Source organism: Zonotrichia leucophrys, chromosome 26 (genome assembly GCF_028769735.1).
Source record: "Zonotrichia leucophrys gambelii isolate GWCS_2022_RI chromosome 26, RI_Zleu_2.0, whole genome shotgun sequence".
In the NCBI taxonomy this organism is placed as follows: domain Eukaryota; kingdom Metazoa; phylum Chordata; class Aves; order Passeriformes; family Passerellidae; genus Zonotrichia; species Zonotrichia leucophrys.
The window spans coordinates 5,211,518-5,229,276 of NC_088195.1; the positions used below are offsets into that span (position 1 = coordinate 5,211,518).

A 17,759-nucleotide genomic window follows, 5' to 3' on the forward strand; every position below is an offset into this window, starting at 1 on the left:
CAATTACAGCTTTAGCCCATGCAGTCCCATCCTTGTTTTTCTCTCTTCAGCTCACGTTGTTTCTGCTCTTGGTGCTGAGATTTGGATCATTTGTCCTTGGTCCCCAGCTGGAGCAGGAATTGTTTTATCTCCCTGCTCTGTGCACAGAGCTCACCATCCCCTAGCATGAAGCCCAGACCCACACACTAAAGCAGCACAGAATCTGAAAAATATATAAGCCAAACCTGAGTCATCAATAGTAATGAGAAAATTCCTGTGACAGAGCTGAGGGCAAGTCCCACATGCCCAAAATCCAGGGCTGGATCACTCTAATTCTTGGACACAAGGGATTCCCACTAGCTGGGCTGGGAATCTCAGGGATTTGGAATCCCAGGGATGTGGGGGTAAACCCCACTCCCACCATCCCACATCATATCCTCCTCTACAGCCAGCTCAGTTTTTACACAATGCAAGAAGACAATAATTGATTTCTGACCCAAATCACCTGGATCTCCCCCTCCACATCCCTGCTCCTGCTGGGGATGGAATCTCCAGGCCCCACCAGGGGTGGAGCCTCCTTTACCAACAAATAAAGGCAGCAGTCCCTTGTCCCTCAGCACTGCAGAAATGAAGACACAGCAGGGACCTGGATCTCTCTCCTGGCTTCTTGCTGAGCAATTCCACTTGGGCCTGTCTGCAAGTAGAGGGTGTTGTTCCATCAAAAGGGGATTACTTTCATCTGGCCACACCATTGTTTTCCAGTTGTTCAGTAAATGAGGTATCTCAAAGCTTGCTTTCATTTCAATCTCAAGCTTATAGTTTCTATATTCTCAAAATCTTTTGCCAGACAATCATATTTATAATTTATATATCCTGTTTCATCTTCCCCAACATTCCAGAATCCCCCACTTGTTGTAGCCCCACTAAAAGAGCCAACCTTAGCTTCCACCCCTCAGCCCTGCAGCAATCACAGCTCCCAGGGGCCCTCAGCAGAGCTGTGATGAACAAATGATCCTTGGCCACCACAAAGCAGCTCCTCCTGCCTCCTGCCATTCCATCAGAAATACACACAGAGCCACCAGCTCATAACCACAACTTTTTATTTGTGCCAAAAGCCTTGCTTGGGGCTGGGTGTGCACAAACTCCAGCAGCTCTCCCATCGTGGTGGATCTAAACAGCCTTGGCCAGCCCAACGCGGTTGTTGGCCCGGTCAAAGATGCTGTAGTACACCCTGATGAAGACATCTCCCAAGATCCAGAGGTCCCCAGAGGTGTCCTGGAAGCTGCTCATGCAAGATCCTTCACTGTGCTGCATTTGAGCACGAGAAGGAAATTGGGGAAATGTGGGAAATCTCTTCTTGCCTTGCCCTGGGGGCCCTTGGCCATCCATCTCCCAAGGGAATGGGAGAAGCCAAGGTGATCTCTCCAGTGAGAAATCAGAAGGACCAGACCAAGGTCCTTCTGATCTCTCACTAGAGAGAACTGAAGGACCTTGAGAGGGGCTCCTGCAGCCAGGAGCAGCCAGCCCCCACTTACCTGCTCGGTGTAGGCCAAGGCTGACACGGGGTACTGGACTCCATCGATGACAAAGATGACATCAGGCATGGCAGGGATGGAGCTGCAGTTCACACTGTGCTGCAGGGAGCAGAGGGGAGGGCTCTCAGCAGGGAAATGTGATCAGAATGTGAGGAGTGAGAGGAGACCTCACTGGGGCCTTCAACCTCCTCCTGAGGGACAGCAGAGGGACAGCTCCAACCTCTGTGACAGGGACAGGACCCAAGGAAGGGCTGGGGCTGTGTCAGGGCAGGTCAGGCTGGAGATCAGGGAAAGGTTCTTCCCCCAGAGGGTGCTGGCACTGCCCAGGCTCCCCAGGGAATGGGCACAGCTCCGAGGCTGCCAGAGCTCCAGGAGAGTTTGGGCAGCACTGCCAGGGATGCACAGGGTGGGATTTGGGGGTGTCTGTGCAGGGCAGGGGTTGGACTGGATGGTCCTGGTGGGTCCCTTCAGGCCAGGACATTCTGTGGTTCTCTGTCCCATCTCAGGACATCCTGTGATTCTCTGTCCCACTGACACAAACCAGAGAGCCCCAGGGTGTCCCTGTCAGGGCTGCCATGAGCACGGAGTGGTTTCCCCGCACCGTTTCCCCAGCCCTTGGCTGGGCTCTGCTGTGCCAGCTGCCTCCAGGGCCAGCAGGGTGAGCTCTCACCTCTCCATACTCGCCCTGCCTGGCCCCAAGTGTGCTCTGGATGCTCCTGATGCCCGAGGGGGGCCCGGCCACGAGGGAAGTGCCAGTGTCAATGATGGCCTGGCAGCCACCAGCGCACGCAACCTCCTGGCTGCCCACAATGATGCTGTGGGGAGAGACCAAGCAGGGGCTGTGAAATAACCAACGGGGCTGTGAAATAACCAATGGAGCTGTGAAATAACCAAAGGGGCTGTGAAATAACCAACGGGGCTGTGAAATAACCAACGGGGCCGTGAAATAACCAACGGGGCTGTGAAATAACCAAAGGGGCTGTGAAATAACCAACGGGGCTGTGAAATAACCAACGGGGCTGTGAAATAACCAACAGGGCTGTGAAATAACCAAAGGGGCTGTGAGATAACCAATGGGGCTGTGAGATAACCAATGGGGCTGTGAAATAACCAACAGGGCTGTGAAATAACCAACAGGGCTGTGAAATAACCAACGGGGCTGTGAGATAACCAACGGGGCTGTGAAATAACCAACGGGGCTGTGAAATAACCAATGGGGCCGTGAAATAACCAACGGGGCTGTGAAATAACCAACAGGGCTGTGAAATAACCAACAGGGCTGTGAGATAACCAAAGGGGCTGTGAGATAACCAATGGGGCTGTGAGATAACCAATGGGGCTGTGAAATAACCCACAGGGCTGTGAAATAACCAACAGGGCCGTGAAATAACCAACGGGCCTCAGGGTTGGTTTCTAACTTCTTTTATAAGAGTTGAAGCTGGCAAACCCCGAGTGCTGCCTGTGAGCCTGCTCCTGTCTGGAGTTGCAGAGCCACCATTGCAGATGTGGGCACTGAACACATCCCAGCAGCTGGGACCCACTCCAGCCCAACAAAAGGAGGTTTTGACCCATGATTTTGCTCTCCTCATCACCAGACATTCCCTAAATCACAAGACAGGAACTAGGCTGTGCCCCAGGCACAAAGCATCCTCATTTTGGGTGTCAGTTACCAAAGCACTACGGAGTTTGTCCCCTTATCCCCCTGCATCCCTCAGCCCTGGGGTGGGGATGTCACTGGAAGCCTCTGGTGCTGATGGGCCCAATGTCTCTTTAGAAGCAATGCTTTGAGGTGACCAGAGAGCAACAGAGCTGGTTTGTCACCTGTCCATGGAGATCTGCCAGTAGCCCTGGTAAGAGACAGGGATCCAGTTGATGGGGCCAGTGAAATAGGACTCATCGATGCCCCCGAAGATGACCATGCTCCCTGCTGCCTCCCTGGATGGTGCAGGAAACAAAAACAAGGGAGATTTGCCTTGTGGTTCAGTGCAGGGCCATGTGTCCCACTGTCCCCACCTCCTCACACAGCAAAGCAGCAGGGCCAGAGACTTTGGCACCAGGAGCAGTGCTGGGACACTGTTTCCCAGTGAGCCCTGAGCCCTCTGGGGAGGCTGGAAATAGGAGCCTCCTTGAGCCAGGTCTCATGAGCTCTTGGAGGTCTATTTCACACTCAAGATAGCTCAGCCACTTTAAAAGGCATAAGATCAGCAGGATGCCTTCTGTTGCAGTGTTGGAAATGAAAAGGTTTTAATAAAAGGCAAAATAACAAAACCCTTTACAGAGGAAAACTGAGCCAAGTGCAAGAGGCCCTCTTGCTCCTAGTAAAACACCTCACAAAAGTGATTATTTTCTTTGTTCTCTTCTTTTTCTGGTAAATTGCCTAAGCAGGACTTTTTGGCTCCTGTCCAATTAACCATCCTTAAGTCTGAGGTGAAGTCACCCAAACCTATGAGATGCCTTTTTCACCTAATCGAAAGGAGAAATTTTCAAACTTATTTCCTTCTTGAAGAGACAAATAATAGTTTTGTCACTCCATCAACAAGAAGCACATTTCCACAGCCCCCAGCCCTTGCACATGGTGGCACAGACACAACATCTGATGGCAGCAGTGACAAGGGAGGAGCCAGAGCCACCAGCACACCGTGAATGAGGTGCATCCCTGTTGAAGATTGCAATGCAAGATGTTTTCAATTACCATCTCTATGGCACATTATCTTTTGTCAAGTGGGCAGTTTGCCTTATCTGTCTCTTTGAGTGATCACAATCACTCCTCCCTCTGAGGGGACATCTGCTGATAACAGCCATTGAATGTCACTGCATGGCTGATAAGAGCTACAGCATCCCATTGGGAGATGTGAGCCCAGAGGGAGGAGCCAAGCATTCCTACCCAGATATAATCTGGAGATTCTGGAACACCAGCACAGCTTCTCCACTGGATTGCCCAGAGGAACAGCAGCTGCCTCTTCTTCCCCTGGATCTTCAGAGGCAGAGACTGCACCTTTCTCCAGGATCCCTGCTCCAGCAGAACCAGCCCTGACACTGCAGGAGGGCTGAGCCACAATTCCAATGGGACTGCTGCCAACAGCCTGACCCACAGGGTGTCAGGTTGGGTTCTGACTCTGTCAGTGTTGTTCTAGTGTACTGCATTGTTTATTTTATCCTTATTTCTTCCTTCCCTATTAAAGAACTGTTATTTCCTGCTCCCATATTTTTACCTGAGAGCCCCTTAATTTAAAATTTATATAAAATTTATAGCAATTCAGAGGGGTGGGGAGGGTTTACATTTTCCATTTCAGGGGAGGCTCCTGCCTTCCTTAGCAGACTCCTGTCTTTCCAAACCAAGACAATCCCCCCTTCCTCAGCCCCCCAAGCCCACATGGCTCACCGGGACAGGTAGACAGAGAAGAGGTTCTCCTGCAGCAAGCTCTGGTTCACCAGGTTATCAAAGACAGGAGTGATGCCATCAGCAGCCAGGTTTGGGTATCCCAAGCCCAGGATCCCATCGAATTGGACATGGACAAAGAACTGGCCGGGCTCAGCGGTGCTCAAGCCAAAAAGCTGGTTGGTGTCCACCAGAGAGGCCACCTGGGGACAGGGAGGTGAGGCCTGGAGCAGGCACTGGGATTCTGGTGTTAATCTGGTTAATTTGGGGATCCCCTGCTGTCAGAACTCAGTGCATCCCTCCGGGTGTCCAGAATTGCCAAGCACCAGCCCCAGTCACTCCAGTGGAACAGAAATAATCTCTTTTGTTAAATATACAAAAAAACCCTTCTAAGGCTGAAATTCTCACTGAGGTTTGACAGAGGAGAGATGTACAAGGCTCCCAGCTGGGAATTCCCTCTTTGTCACAGGGATGACAGCGAGGAGGCAGCTCAGGGATTCCTCTCTCAGCCTCCCTCCCTCACAGCACCCCCAGCCCCAGCACCTTCTGCATCTGAAAAGGCTCCTGCAGACACCACTGCAGGTGAGTCAGTAACACACAGACTCTGGGTCTCTTCAGCTGTCGGAGCTCAGTGCATCCCTCCGGGTGTCCAGAGTTGCCAGGACCCCGCTGGGGGGCTCAGAGACCCTGGCACACAGCCCAGAGCACCTGGGGATTTGATTTTGACACAGTATGGTAATGTACTGATTCTTATAGGCTGTATGGAAATGCTATAGGATTTGTATCTTGTACTAGATTGGTTAGTGAGAATCAGAATATTCAGCACAGAAGAAGATTTATGGTATTGTAACGGGAACTTTGCTCTCTTACCCTCTCATCCTCTCTGCCCTTCTCTTCTCTCAGTCCTGCTCCAGCTGTGGCTGGCAGCTCCCAGCAGAGCCCTGCACCCAGACCGTTTGCAATAACCCACAAGTTCCCAGCCCTGGCTGCAGAGATCTCTCGTGTCCGTCCATCCTGACTGTCCCACCCCTGACGCTCCTACAACAGTGGGGATGGATGGAGAGGAGAGATCTCAGCAGCCAGGTCATGGAAATTGGGGTTTATTGCAAAGGGCCTGGGTGCAGGGCCCTGCTGGGAGCTGCCAGCCACAGCTCGGAGCGCCCAAGAGGACAGAGGTAAGAGAGAGAAGGCAAGTGTGGTAAAGAGGATGAGAGGAACAAGAAGAGTAAAGAGTAGAGTTCCCATTACAATACATAAATCTTCTTCTGTGCTGAATATTCTAATTCTCACTAACCAATCTAGTACAAGACACAAATCCGACAGCATTTCCATGCAGCCCATAAGAATCATTACATTATCACACTGTGTTACATTTTAAACCCTAAAAACTCCTCTTTGGGCCCCTTCTGCCAAGCTGGCAGGGTCTGCTCTGACCCTTGGGCCTGTCTGCAAGCAGAGGGTGTTGTTCCATCAAAAGGGGATCACCTTCAGCTGGCCACACCATTGTTTTCCAGTTGTTCAGTAACTGAGGGATCTCAAAGCTTGCTTTCGTTTCAATCTTGCTTATAGTTTCCATATTCTCAAAATCTTTTGCCATGCAATCATATTTATAAGGCTTTCCTGTTTCATCTTCCCCAACAGACCGTCCTACCCCCGTTGCTCGTACAGGTGGGATGTGGGATGTTCCCCATGAATGTTCAACATGGATGTTCCCCATGGATGTTCCCCAGCCGTGCCATGGGGACACTCACGGTGACGGTGTCCGAGCCCACGGTCCCCTCCATCTCTCCTGTGCCGTAGTGGATGGACAGACTCAACCCTGTGCTCTTGTAGGTGGAGGACTGAGAGGGGTCAAACATCTGGTGGGTTTCTATAAGTGGAAAAACACAGAATTAAACCTTCAAGCAAGGCCAAGCCAAAGCGAGGTGTGGGAGGAGGAGCCCTGAATTGCTGTACATTATCTTGCCTTCAGGAATAATTCAGCTGTGAGCATTTCCTTCCCCTCCTCCAGCAACCACAGGCATTCCCACCCACCTTGGGCAGATGGGGAAACTGAGGCACCAAGAAGTCACATCACCTGAGGAGCCCTGAGCAGCCCCTACACCCCAAACATCCATCACTCACAGCTGCCATGGCCCAGCTGGGTGAATCTCCCTCCCCTGGCAATGTCACCCCAATTTTTGGGCTTGGTGGAGCCATTCCAAACCCAGAGCATGCAGCTGGGCCCTACTCACGGCAGGCCAGGCTGGGGCAGGACACAGAGGGCACCCAGAGGTCGGAGGAGCCGGTGTCAAAGACCACACTGAAGTCCTGTGGGGGGGTGCCAATGGAGATGGTCCCATAATATTCCACCTGCCAGGCCAGAGATGGATTTGGAGGCATGAACCCAAACCTGGACCTTCCCCAAGCTTTGTCCCCTGCTTCATGGAGACCCCCTGAGTGACAGCATTCACAGGGGTCCCAGGATGAGGGAAGAGATGAGGATTTGACTCCATGTTTCAGAAGGCTTGATTTATTATTTTATGATATATATTACATTAAAACTATACTAAAAGAATAGAAGAAATAATTTCATCACAAGGCTAGCTAAGAATAGAATAAGAAAGAATGATAACAAAGATTTGTGGCTCGGACAGAGAGTCTGAGCCAGCTGGGCTGTGATTGGCCATTAATTAGAAACAACCACATAAGATCAATCACAGATGCACCTGTTGCATTCCACAGCAGCAGATAACCATTGTTTACATTTTGTTCTTGAGGCCTCCCAGCTTCTCAGGAGGAAAAATCCTAAGGAAAGGATTTTCCATAAAAGATGTCTGTGACACCCCTGCTTCCAGCAGAGCTCCTGGGGGATATTTCTCTGTTCAGTGTGGGCAAGGAAGGGTGAAGGATGTAAGTTAAAGGTTTTGGGATGAAGGATTTGGGTTTGGACAGAGGGATGGACATCCCACAGGCCCTGCCAGGGCTGTGTTCCAGGGGATTGGAGCCCATACTCACGTCCAGGGCGTTCAGCAGGGGCTCGGTGGCCACCCCAGTTCCGTTGGGGAAAGCGTGCGGGAATTTGGTGCCGATGTCGTAGTGGTGCTGCTGGAAGAACTGCTGCAGCAAATCCTTCTCCCTGAGGACTTGTCTCAGCTTCTTCCCCCTCTCCAAGGGCAGCCTGGCACAAGCAACAAGGGAGAAAGAAGAGTGAGATGGGATTTTGCTGCCTGCAGCTCCAGTGTTGGACACATCCAATGCCCTGATCCAACAGCAGGAGCACATGAAACTCCCCCAAAATTCTGAATCTGGGATTTCCTCAAAAATCCCTGGACAGCCTAAGAAATCTGCCCCTCCCCAGGCACACCCTCATTCTCTGCACCCCTGGAGCAGCTTTCTGCAGCCTCAGACCTCACCTCTGCTCCCCAAAGCCATGAAAGGCCTCCAAATTCTCATTTCCCCCTCACTTTTCCCATGAAAAGCCTCCAAATTCCCATTTCCCCCTCCCCTTTCCCAGTGGCCCTGGCAGTGATGCTGCTGTGGCTCACCTGGTGACACCCTGGCACAGGGCAGAGGCAGCGCAGAGGAGCACGAGGAACCACATCCTGCCAGGACAGCCAGGGCCAGTTCCCTCAGGTTTATAAAGCCCATAAATCCCCTGCCCACCCCCCGTGCCGTGCCAAGAGCAGCCAGGACCAGCAGGAGCTGCCCCCTCCCCTCCTTTGGGCACCCAGCCAAGGCAGGTGACAGCCAGGGCCTGAAGGACACAGCACACACGAGCCACACGTCACCTGGCAGGGTGGAATTGTCCCCTAATGCCACCCAGGGTCCTCTCCTGGGACCCCATGCTCCCCTCCAGATCCCAAATCCAAACTTTCCATCCTTGAGACCCCAAAGCCTTCATCTAGAAAAGGCACTGCCTGGCTGTGGATATGGATCCAGAAATCCAGGGTAATTGGTGTTGGAAGGGACTTCAAAGCTCATCCAGTCCCAAACCCTGCCATGGCAGGGACACCTTCACTGTCCCAGGTGCTCCAAGCCCCATCCAGCCTGGCCTTGGGCACTGCCAGGGATCCAGGGGCAGCCACAGCTTCTCTGGGAATTCCATCCCAGCCCCTCCCCACCCTCACAGGGCAGGATTCCTTCCCAAAAATCACATCCATCCCTGCTCTCTGCAAGTGGGCAGCCATTCCCTGTGTCCTGTCCCTCCATCCCTTGTCCTCAGTCCCTCTCCAGCTCTCCTGGAGCCCCTTTAGCTCTGGAAGGGGCTCTGAGCTCTCCCTGGAGCCTTCTCTGGATGTGGCACTGTGTGCCAGGGTTTAATTGAGGTGTTGGAGTGTCACAGACATGTTTTATGAAAAATCCTTTCTTTAGGGTTTTTTCTCCTGAGGAGCTGAGAGTCCTCAGGAACAAAATGTAAACAATGATTATCTGCTGCTGTGGAGTGCAACAGGTGCATCTGTGATTGGTCTCATGTGGTTGTTTCTAATTAATGGCCAATCACAGTCTGGCTGTTTTGGACTCTCAGTCAGACACAAGATTTTGTTAACATTCTTTTTCTTGCTTCTGATGAAATCCTTTCTTCAATTATTTTAGTATAGTTTTAATACAATTTGTGTATGTCATAAAATAATAAATCAACCTCATCTCTTCCCTCATCCTGGGACCCCTGTGAACACCACCACACTGGGGCTGGGTTGGACTCGATGATCTTTAAGGTCTCTTCCAACCTGATCATTCTGTGAGTTCTGTGAGTTCTCCTCCCCAGGTGAGCACCCCCAGCTCTCCCAGCCTGGCTGCAGAGCAGAGAGCTCCAACCTTGGGATCATCCCCATGGCCTCTTCTGGAATTGCTCCAGCATCTCCATGCCATCAATGATGCTGCAAACCCCAGAGCTGGAGGCACCGTTTGGGCTTTTCAATGGCACCCAAGGCCATTGCAGAGAGCAGAGGGACTCTGTGTGCAGGACTCTCCTGTTTGCAGGCCATAGATCTCAGAGAGAGACCGAGTAGGAATTTATGATAGAATTTGTTTTATTTTTAGGGGGGTTGGCAGTTCATCTAACCCCTCCCCTTATTACGGGGTGCTGGGGCTGGTTGTAGCAGCACTTGCAGGGTGTGGTTGGCTGGTGAGTTTGGGGGTTTCCTTTGTGTCTTTGGTGCTTGTTATGGTTTATTTAGGGGGGATGTTGGTAGTGTTTGTTTATTCAGTGTTGTTGGTGGCGGATCCTTACCCAGAACCTGGGCCAGCTGGGGTGTTGTTGGTTATGGCCTTGGGATGGGGTTGGTTGTGAGGGTGGGGTTTGCCATAGGGGTGTGTTGGGGTTACTGGGGGATGAGGGGACGGTGAATGGTGGGGGTCTGTTGTTGGTCTGATCAGATTTCAGTGGAGTGGCCATGCTTTATTCAAACCCCTGTGTGCAGGACTCTCCTGTGTGCAGGACACCCCTGTTTGTAGGACACTCCTGTTTGCCAGAGCCCCCCAGGCTGGCACGAGGGGGCCCCTGTGGCTGCTGACGTGGGTGACCCCCCCTTATCTCTGACCCCAGGATGCAAACAGGACAAGGTGACCCCGCAGGTACTGAGCTGGTGCCAGGCTGTGCCCGGGACAGGGAGCCCTGTGCCACTGGGATATTTTATGAAAAATGCCTTTGCTAGGATTTCTTCTCTTGGGAAGCTTCAGCTTCTTCTTGTTTTGCTGCTTTGGAATGTGATTTGGAGAATTGTTTACTCAGCATGTGAATTGTTTTAATTTATTGACCAGTCTCAGTCCAGCCGTATCAGGACTCTGGTCAGTCGCAGGGTTTTATTATTCATTCTTGTTTGGCCTTTGGATGTCTCCTTTCTCTTTCTTTAGTAATATAATATAATATAATAAATATAATAAATATAATACAATATAATATAATAATATCATAATAGTTGTTATAATTATTATGTAGTTATAATATAATTACTATTATTATATTAATATAATATATAATAATATCTATATTATTATAGTGACATATAATGTCATAATATAATATAACATAACTCATATAATTAATATAATAATTTCTAATATGAGATGATATAATATAATATAATAATACTATATTGTATTATAATAATATGATATATAATGATATATAGTTATAATTAATGTTATATCAATTATTATAATATTATATATTAATATAATATATAATATATCTATAATTATGTCATATAATGTCATATGGTGTAATAATATATTATAATATTATATAATAAATATACTTCATATAATAATATATAATATAATATACTATAATGTAGTATACTGTACAATTATAATAAATTATATTAATATGATATTGTATTATAATATAATACATAATGATATATTATTATCATTAATATATTATAATAAATAATATATTAATTATAATAATATAGTAATTATAATATATAATATTATCTATATAATAGTATCGTTATAATTATCATTAATATAATAATAAATCAGCCTTCTCAGAACACGAAGTCAAATTCTCATCTCTCACCTGGCCCTACAACGCTCCCAACCCCGCAGCCCCCACGGGGTCCCAGCCCTTCCGAGCTCCGGGATCTCCGCCCCATCCCCGCAGTGCCTGGAACGGCTGCCAGAGGGGCCAGACACAGTGAAGGGCAATAAAGGGATATTTATTGAAGGGCTTTCAGTGCCACACCCTGGCTTTTGTACCAGAGCCACCGCTTTTGTCACAATTTCTGAACGACACTCACACGCTGAGACGTCCAAGGCAAAAAAGCGCATTTCCTATTTCCTAGAAGTAAAAGGATATTTCCTAGGATATTTCCTAGACGTCAAAAGGATATTCCCAAGGATATTTCCTAGAAGTTTCTTGCTAAGATGTTTTGTTGCTTTTTGTTGTGGTGGGGTCTGCTGGGAGAAAATAATTTGGATAAAATAAAGAGGGGATGTGGAAACTGACGGGCAGCATCCAGGAGCCAACACCTGGGGAAGGGATTTGTGATGCCACGGAGAATCCAGGAGGATCCTTAAAACCCCACTTGAATTTCCTTCGGCTCTGCAAACCCCGGGCGGCGCTGCGGGGAAGGAGGGACGCAAATGGAGGAGAAAGTCGAGAAAAAGAAGGAAGAAAACCAAAATATCCCAACTGTGCCGCATGCTCTGGGGGAAAACAGCCAGCGGGGAGGGCTGTTTTGGGGGGGCGGGTTTGCTGCGAACCCCCAGACCCGGGCACGGTGCCGGGAGAGGTGGCAGCGGCACAGCGGGGTCGGGGGATCTCGGTGCCGGCGGATTTTGGGGCGTCCCCAAATCGGGGCGTTCCCACGGAGCCGAGCGCGCCCCGAGCGCTTTTGGCCCTGCGGAGCCGCCGTGGCGGGGTCACGTGAGCGGTGCGGAAGTGGAGGCGAGCGGCGATGGAGGGAACGCTGGAACAGCACCTGGAGGAGACGTGAGGGGACAGCGGGGACAGGGGGGACATGAGGGGATTCCTCGGGGAATACGAGGGGACACCGGGGATGTGGGGGGCATGGAGGCACGGGGAGATATAAGGGAATATGGGGGAGATGGAGGGGTAGTGGGGGGGCACGGGGGAAACAGGGATTTAGGGGGATGTGAGGGGAGGCGGGGGACGAGGGAACACGGGGAGATGTGGGGGGCACGGGGACGGGGGGACATTGGGGGATAGGAGGGATAGGGGAACATGAGGGAACAGAGGGGATATGGGGACATAGGGGGACGGTGGGAACAAGGAGGCACAGGGAGATATGGAGGACATGGAGGGATATGGGGGATGTGGGGGACACGGAGGACACAGGGATTGTGTGGGGATAAAGGGGGACATGGGGGGATATGAGGATGGGGGGATATGGAAAGGACATGTGGGGGACATGGTGACACAGGAACGTGGGGGAACATAGGGACCTGGGGAACACGGGGGGATATGGGGGGACGGGAGGATTGGGGGGGCACGGGGAGCACTGGGGGTGTTCCCCACACGGGGGACTTGGAGAGACAATGGGGATGTGGGGGGACATGAGGGAACGGGGGAACACGAAGGCACGGGGAGATATGGGGGACATGGAGGGACGTGGGGGGATATGGGGGGCACAGGGGGACGGGAGGATCAAGGGGAGGATACGGGGGGATACGGGGAAACATGGGGGGATATGGAAAGGACGCAAGGACACTGGGGGACCTGGGGGGACACAGGGTGTGGGGGGACACGGGAAACACTGGGGGTGTCCCTCACACGGGGGGATATGGGGGCGACATGGGGGGATGGGGGGGACATGGGGGCTGGGCTGTGCCCCTGAGGGGAGCTGGGGCTGTCACATTCTGTCCCAGCTGTCCCTGCCGGGCTCTGATCTCTGCTCTCTCTCTGTCCCGCAGCATGAAGAGCCCGGCCGTGGTGGGTGTGCTGTGCACCGACTCACAGGGGCTCAACCTGGGCTGTGAGTGAGGAGCTCCGGGCATGGGGGGCACCGGGGGGCGCTCCTGGCACTGCCCGGGGCCTTCCAGGGCTCCTGGGGCTGGGGGCACCTGGCACTGCCCCATAGGAGTTGGGCTGCCCCAGGTCCTGCCCATCCCCTCTGAGGGGCTCCCCGGGATGGGGTTGGGGTGCCCCAGCTCCTGCCCAATGCGGGGTTGGGGTACCCCAGGTCCTGCCCCATAAAGGGTTGGGGTGCCCCAGCCCTGCCCCACAGATTGGGGTGTCCCAGGTCCTGCCCCACAGGGGTTTGGGGTGCTCCAGGTGCTGCCCCATAAAGGTTGGGGTGCCCCAGGTCCTGCCCATCCCCTCTGAGGGGCTCCCCAGCATGGGGATGGGGGCACCAGGCCCAGCCCTACAGACCCTCCCTGTCCTGCATCACCCTGGGGACACCTGCCCTGTCCCCTCCTTTGGGTGTCCCCAAGGGCCACCACCTGCCTGTGCCCACCAGGGCCAGCTCCTCCTGACACCTTAATTTGGGATTTTGGGTGGAGGGAGAGGAAGCATTTGGGGAGCTGCTGAGTCAGCCCTGAGGGAGGGAAATGGGCCCAGGGCAGGACCAGGGAGGAAAATGGGCTGGGGCAGAGAGGGAAAAGGGCCAGGACAGGAGCAGGGAGGGAATTGGGCTGGGACAGGGAGGGAAATGGGCAGAACCAGGGAGGGAAATTGGCCCAGGGAGGGAAATGAGGCCAGGAAGGACCAGGAGGGAAATGCTGGGCAGGGAGGGAAATAGGCTCAGGGAGGGAAATGGGCCCAGGCAGGACCAGGGAGGGAAATGCCTGGGGCAGGAGCACCCCCTGGGCCTGGGGGGCAGTGAGGGCGGTCCCAGGGCACTGCCCTGGCACAGGGAGGGGTTACCCATGGCCTCCCCCCTGCAGGCAGGGGCACCCTGTCAGATGAGCACGCTGGCATCATCTCCGTGCTGGCCCAGCAGGCGGCCAAGCTGACCTCGGACCCCACGGACACGCCCGTGGTGTGCCTGGAGTCAGACAGCGGGTGAGCCCCGGCCTGAGCTGCCCCTGAGCCCCCCCTGGGCCCTCCCCTGCCCTGGGAGTGCCTGAGGGAGAGACTGGAGCAGCCATGGGGGAGGCACTGCCACAGGGACTGGGTTAATGGGGGTGGAAAAGCAGGGGAGACCTTCAGGGGCTGCTGGTTACTGCAGCTCAGCTCTTCCCCCTTGGGGTTCCAGTGGGTGACAGAGCCTGGGGATGACAAATCCTGGGTTTCCTGTGGGTGACAAATGCTGGGGTCCCAGTGGGTGACAGAGCCTGGGAACTCTGTGGGTGCCAAATCCTGGGATTCCTGTGGGTGACACAGCCTGGAGTCCCTGTGGGTGACAAATCTGGGGTCCCTATGGGTGACAGAGCCTGGGAACTCTGTGGGTGCCAAATCCTGGGATTCCTGTGGGTGACACAGCCTGGAGTCCCTGTGGGTGACAAATCTGGGGTCCCTATGGGTGACAGAGCCTGAGATTCCTGTGGGTAAAATATCCTGGTGTCCCTGGGAATGACAAATCCCTGTGGGTGACAAATCCTGGGGTCCCTGTGGGTGGCAGAGCCTGTCAGTCACTGGGGATGACAAATTTCTGGGATCTCTGGGTGACAAATCTGGGATCCCTGTGGGTGACACAGCCTGGGGTTCCTGTGGGTGGCAGAGCCTGGGGTCCCTGTGGATAACAAATTTTGGGGTCCCTGGGATGACAAATCCTGGGATTCCTGTGGGTAAAATATCCTGGGGTTCCTGTGGGTAAAATATCCTGGGGTCTCTGTGGATAACCAGGCTTGGGGTCCCTGTGGGTGACAAATCCTGGGGTCCTGTGGGTGACAGAGCCTGGGTCCCTGTGGGTGACAAATCCTGGGTCCCTTGGGTGGCACAGCCTGTCAGTCAGTGGCAGCAGGGGTGTCTCCCTCACTGCCCATGGAGTGGGGAGATGGAGCAGCCAAGCTCTGGGGTGGGGATGGGCCCTCAGTGGGGGCTGCTCAGGGATTCCCCTGCCCCCTCCCCACCCCAGCAGCTGCTGCTGGCCCAGCTGCCCCCCCAGCCCCTTGTCCTTGCTGCAGGAACATCATGATCCAGAAGCACGACAGCATCACCGTGGCAGTGCACAAGCTGCTGTCCTGAGCCCTGGCACAGCTCTGCTCCTCCCTGCACTGCCACCCTCCCTCTGGAGCTCCTCACCTGGGATGAAGGCTCTCCCTCCCTGCCTGCCTCTCCAGACCACATTTCAGCCCTTGTGCTGCTGAGGATGAAGCATGGGCACCCCCCAGGCCCTGTAACAAGCACATCCTGCTCTATTTGCGGGGCTCATTTGTTGAAAAAAATCAATAAATTAACTGTAAAAACCTTCCTTCCTCCTCTTTGCTCTGGCTGGCAAGGGAACTTTTCCCACTGCCTTCATTAGCATTTCTCTGGAGAAACATTGGAACTCATGGAGGCTCCTCAGCAGAAAAGCTTTCTGAGGAATTTCTCCCAGGAAACATTTCACCTCCTCAAGTTAAACATTCTGTGGGAGTTCTTGCTCGCTGTGCCTTGGGTTGAAGTTCAAACCTGGCCCTGGGAGCTGTGAAGGGATCTTGGCAATGTCCTCACAAACCCAGGCCCCTCTTGCTCTCACAGATTTGAAATGCTACAGGAAACAATCCTGCAAAAAGTGGGGGAGCTGCTGCACCCCAATGGTTCCTGTGTGCTGGGGAGGGAAAAGGAGCTGGGCTGCAGCAAGGGAAGCTTCACAGCAGAGCATGAGGGAAAAACATGAGATTGTCACTGCTACAAATGAAGGGATGGGATTATTTTCATGCTAAGAACAATTTATTGCTCAGATAAACATCAATCTCAGAGACTGATGTGAGATTTTAGAGGAGCCAGCAGTCAGCCATAGCTCAAGAGTACCACAAGATTTTTTGTTATAAGGCAATATAGAATTTTATAAACCAACAGAAAAGGCCACAGGATTTATTTTGCTTTTCTGACCTATCTTCTTTACTTATTTCTGCAGATACTTTTATCTAATGGGTGTTTAACTCACAAGTTTTAACTTAATATTTCCATTATAACTTCTAAACTCCCAACCTACTCCATACTATTTTAGTACTACACTTTAAAATTTTCTCCATCTTACCCATACAGTTTCTCACTTTCTTAAGGCATATTCTTACTTACAGCTGTAGAAACATAAGAAATAAAAATATTGCATAGAAAATGTTATATAGCAATAAAATTATAATTATATTGCAGAGAGCATCCCTGTCCCCACTGATGCCAGTTTTCTGTGACCTCAGGAGTGAATCCCACCTGGCTTCACTCAGCTCAGCAGGAGCAGCAGGGCTGTGCTCACCCAGGAGCTCAGGCAGATTCACAGCGAGGCAGGGAGCTGTGAAAAACACTAATCACTTGGGTTTTTTTTAAATTTTAAAAAGTTTAATAGTAATAAAATGGTTATAAAATTAGCAATACAATTAGAGTAATAATAATTTGGACAATTTGGATTAGGATAATGAGACAATAAAAACAAAGAGTTATGGACAGTCCGGGTATATTTTCTGGGCAGCACAAGCCCGAAAAAGGCCCCATGTTAACAGAGGATTAACCCTTAAAAACAATAGCCTGTTGCATATTCATACACCTCTTACATGATGCATAAATTCCATTGAAACACAGGATTCTGTCTGATCAGTGTCAGCTTCTTCCTCTGAATCCTGACAGTGTCTTCGAGGTGGGAAGAAGTTCATTTCTCCTGATAATGGGGCAAAAAATTCTTTTTCTCTGAAAGATTCAGGTGTCCTGTGGCTGCTATTTGTGGCTGCTATTTCTCTGTGAGTCCTTTCTTTACACCCTTTATCATGCAACAAGTCCTTTATCTTGACATCTTCGGTGTCATGCTTTTTATAAGCTACAAGAACGTAAAATTTGGTGGGTGATTGGTTGATGATTTATCATCATGGTTTGTATTTTTGTTTGGTTTTTTTTGGGGCTGGTTAGTTCTGGTGTTAATTCTACGTTTGTTTGGGGGTGGTTGTGGAGTGATGATGATGGTTGGTTGTTGTTTTTGATACTAGGAAATATAGAGGAAGGTTAATTGAAAGTGTATTGATGACAAATGATTTAGATAATGTAGGGATATATGGTTTAATTATTTGAGAAAAAAAATAAAAAATGTCAAGATACTTTAAAGAAAAGTATCCTACATAGCACAGTTTCTATTTCAACATTTCTTACAACCTAAAACTGTATTTAGCACACTACTTAAGAGAATTAATACAGCATCACTTTTTAACACAACACGTATAATATTGTTATGAATAAGAAGCTTGACTAGGCCAATATTCAAGCAGCAATCAATTTATTAATTAATATGGTAAAGTATGAGCAATACAGCGCTGGGTACAGTGGGGGAAGTTTTCCCTCCAAC

At 51.2% G+C, this 17,759-nt stretch overlaps 2 protein-coding genes across 2 annotated transcripts; one reads left to right on the forward strand and one right to left on the reverse strand.

Moving 5' to 3' along the window:
* Positions 1–1,149: 1,149 nt before the first annotated feature.
* On the reverse strand, positions 1,150–8,476 carry LOC135458131 (embryonic pepsinogen-like). The gene is made up of 9 exons (XM_064733088.1): positions 8,421–8,476; positions 7,891–8,053; positions 7,128–7,245; positions 6,645–6,763; positions 4,897–5,096; positions 3,336–3,449; positions 2,185–2,329; positions 1,515–1,613; positions 1,150–1,287 (listed from the first exon to the last, which is right to left on the reverse strand). Exons 1-9 carry the CDS (start codon positions 8,474–8,476, stop codon positions 1,150–1,152), a joined length of 1,152 nt encoding a protein of 383 aa, XP_064589158.1.
* A 3,699-nt stretch (positions 8,477–12,175) lies between these two features.
* On the forward strand, positions 12,176–15,698 carry LAMTOR5 (late endosomal/lysosomal adaptor, MAPK and MTOR activator 5). The gene is made up of 4 exons (XM_064732954.1): positions 12,176–12,313; positions 13,255–13,316; positions 14,230–14,347; positions 15,412–15,698. The coding sequence occupies exons 1-4, from the start codon at positions 12,279–12,281 to the stop codon at positions 15,470–15,472; spliced, it is 276 nt and encodes a 91-aa protein (XP_064589024.1). The 5' UTR covers positions 12,176–12,278; the 3' UTR covers positions 15,473–15,698.
* The last annotated feature ends 2,061 nt before the right edge of the window (positions 15,699–17,759 follow it).

What these genes read in the sequence shown, in the direction of transcription:
- LAMTOR5 (XM_064732954.1), top strand. Translation starts at nt 12,279, where the DNA reads ATGGAGGGAACGCTGGAACAGCACCTGGAGGAGAC. An exon ending in ACAGGGGCTCAACCTGGGCT is followed by an intron (nt 13,317 to 14,229) that starts GTGAGTGAGGAG and finishes TCCCCCCTGCAG; the next exon opens with GCAGGGGCACCCTGTCAGAT. An exon ending in TGCCTGGAGTCAGACAGCGG is followed by an intron (nt 14,348 to 15,411) that starts GTGAGCCCCGGC and finishes TCCTTGCTGCAG; the next exon opens with GAACATCATGATCCAGAAGC.
- LOC135458131 (XM_064733088.1), bottom strand. Translation starts at nt 8,476, where the DNA reads ATGTGGTTCCTCGTGCTCCTCTGCGCTGCCTCTGCCCTGTGCCAGGGT. An exon ending in GGCAGGGCGAGTATGGAGAG is followed by an intron (nt 1,614 to 2,184) that starts GTGAGAGCTCAC and finishes TGCTCCCTGCAG; the next exon opens with CACAGTGTGAACTGCAGCTC. An exon ending in CCTTGGCCTACACCGAGCAG is followed by an intron (nt 1,288 to 1,514) that starts GTAAGTGGGGGC and finishes GCTCAAATGCAG; the next exon opens with CACAGTGAAGGATCTTGCAT.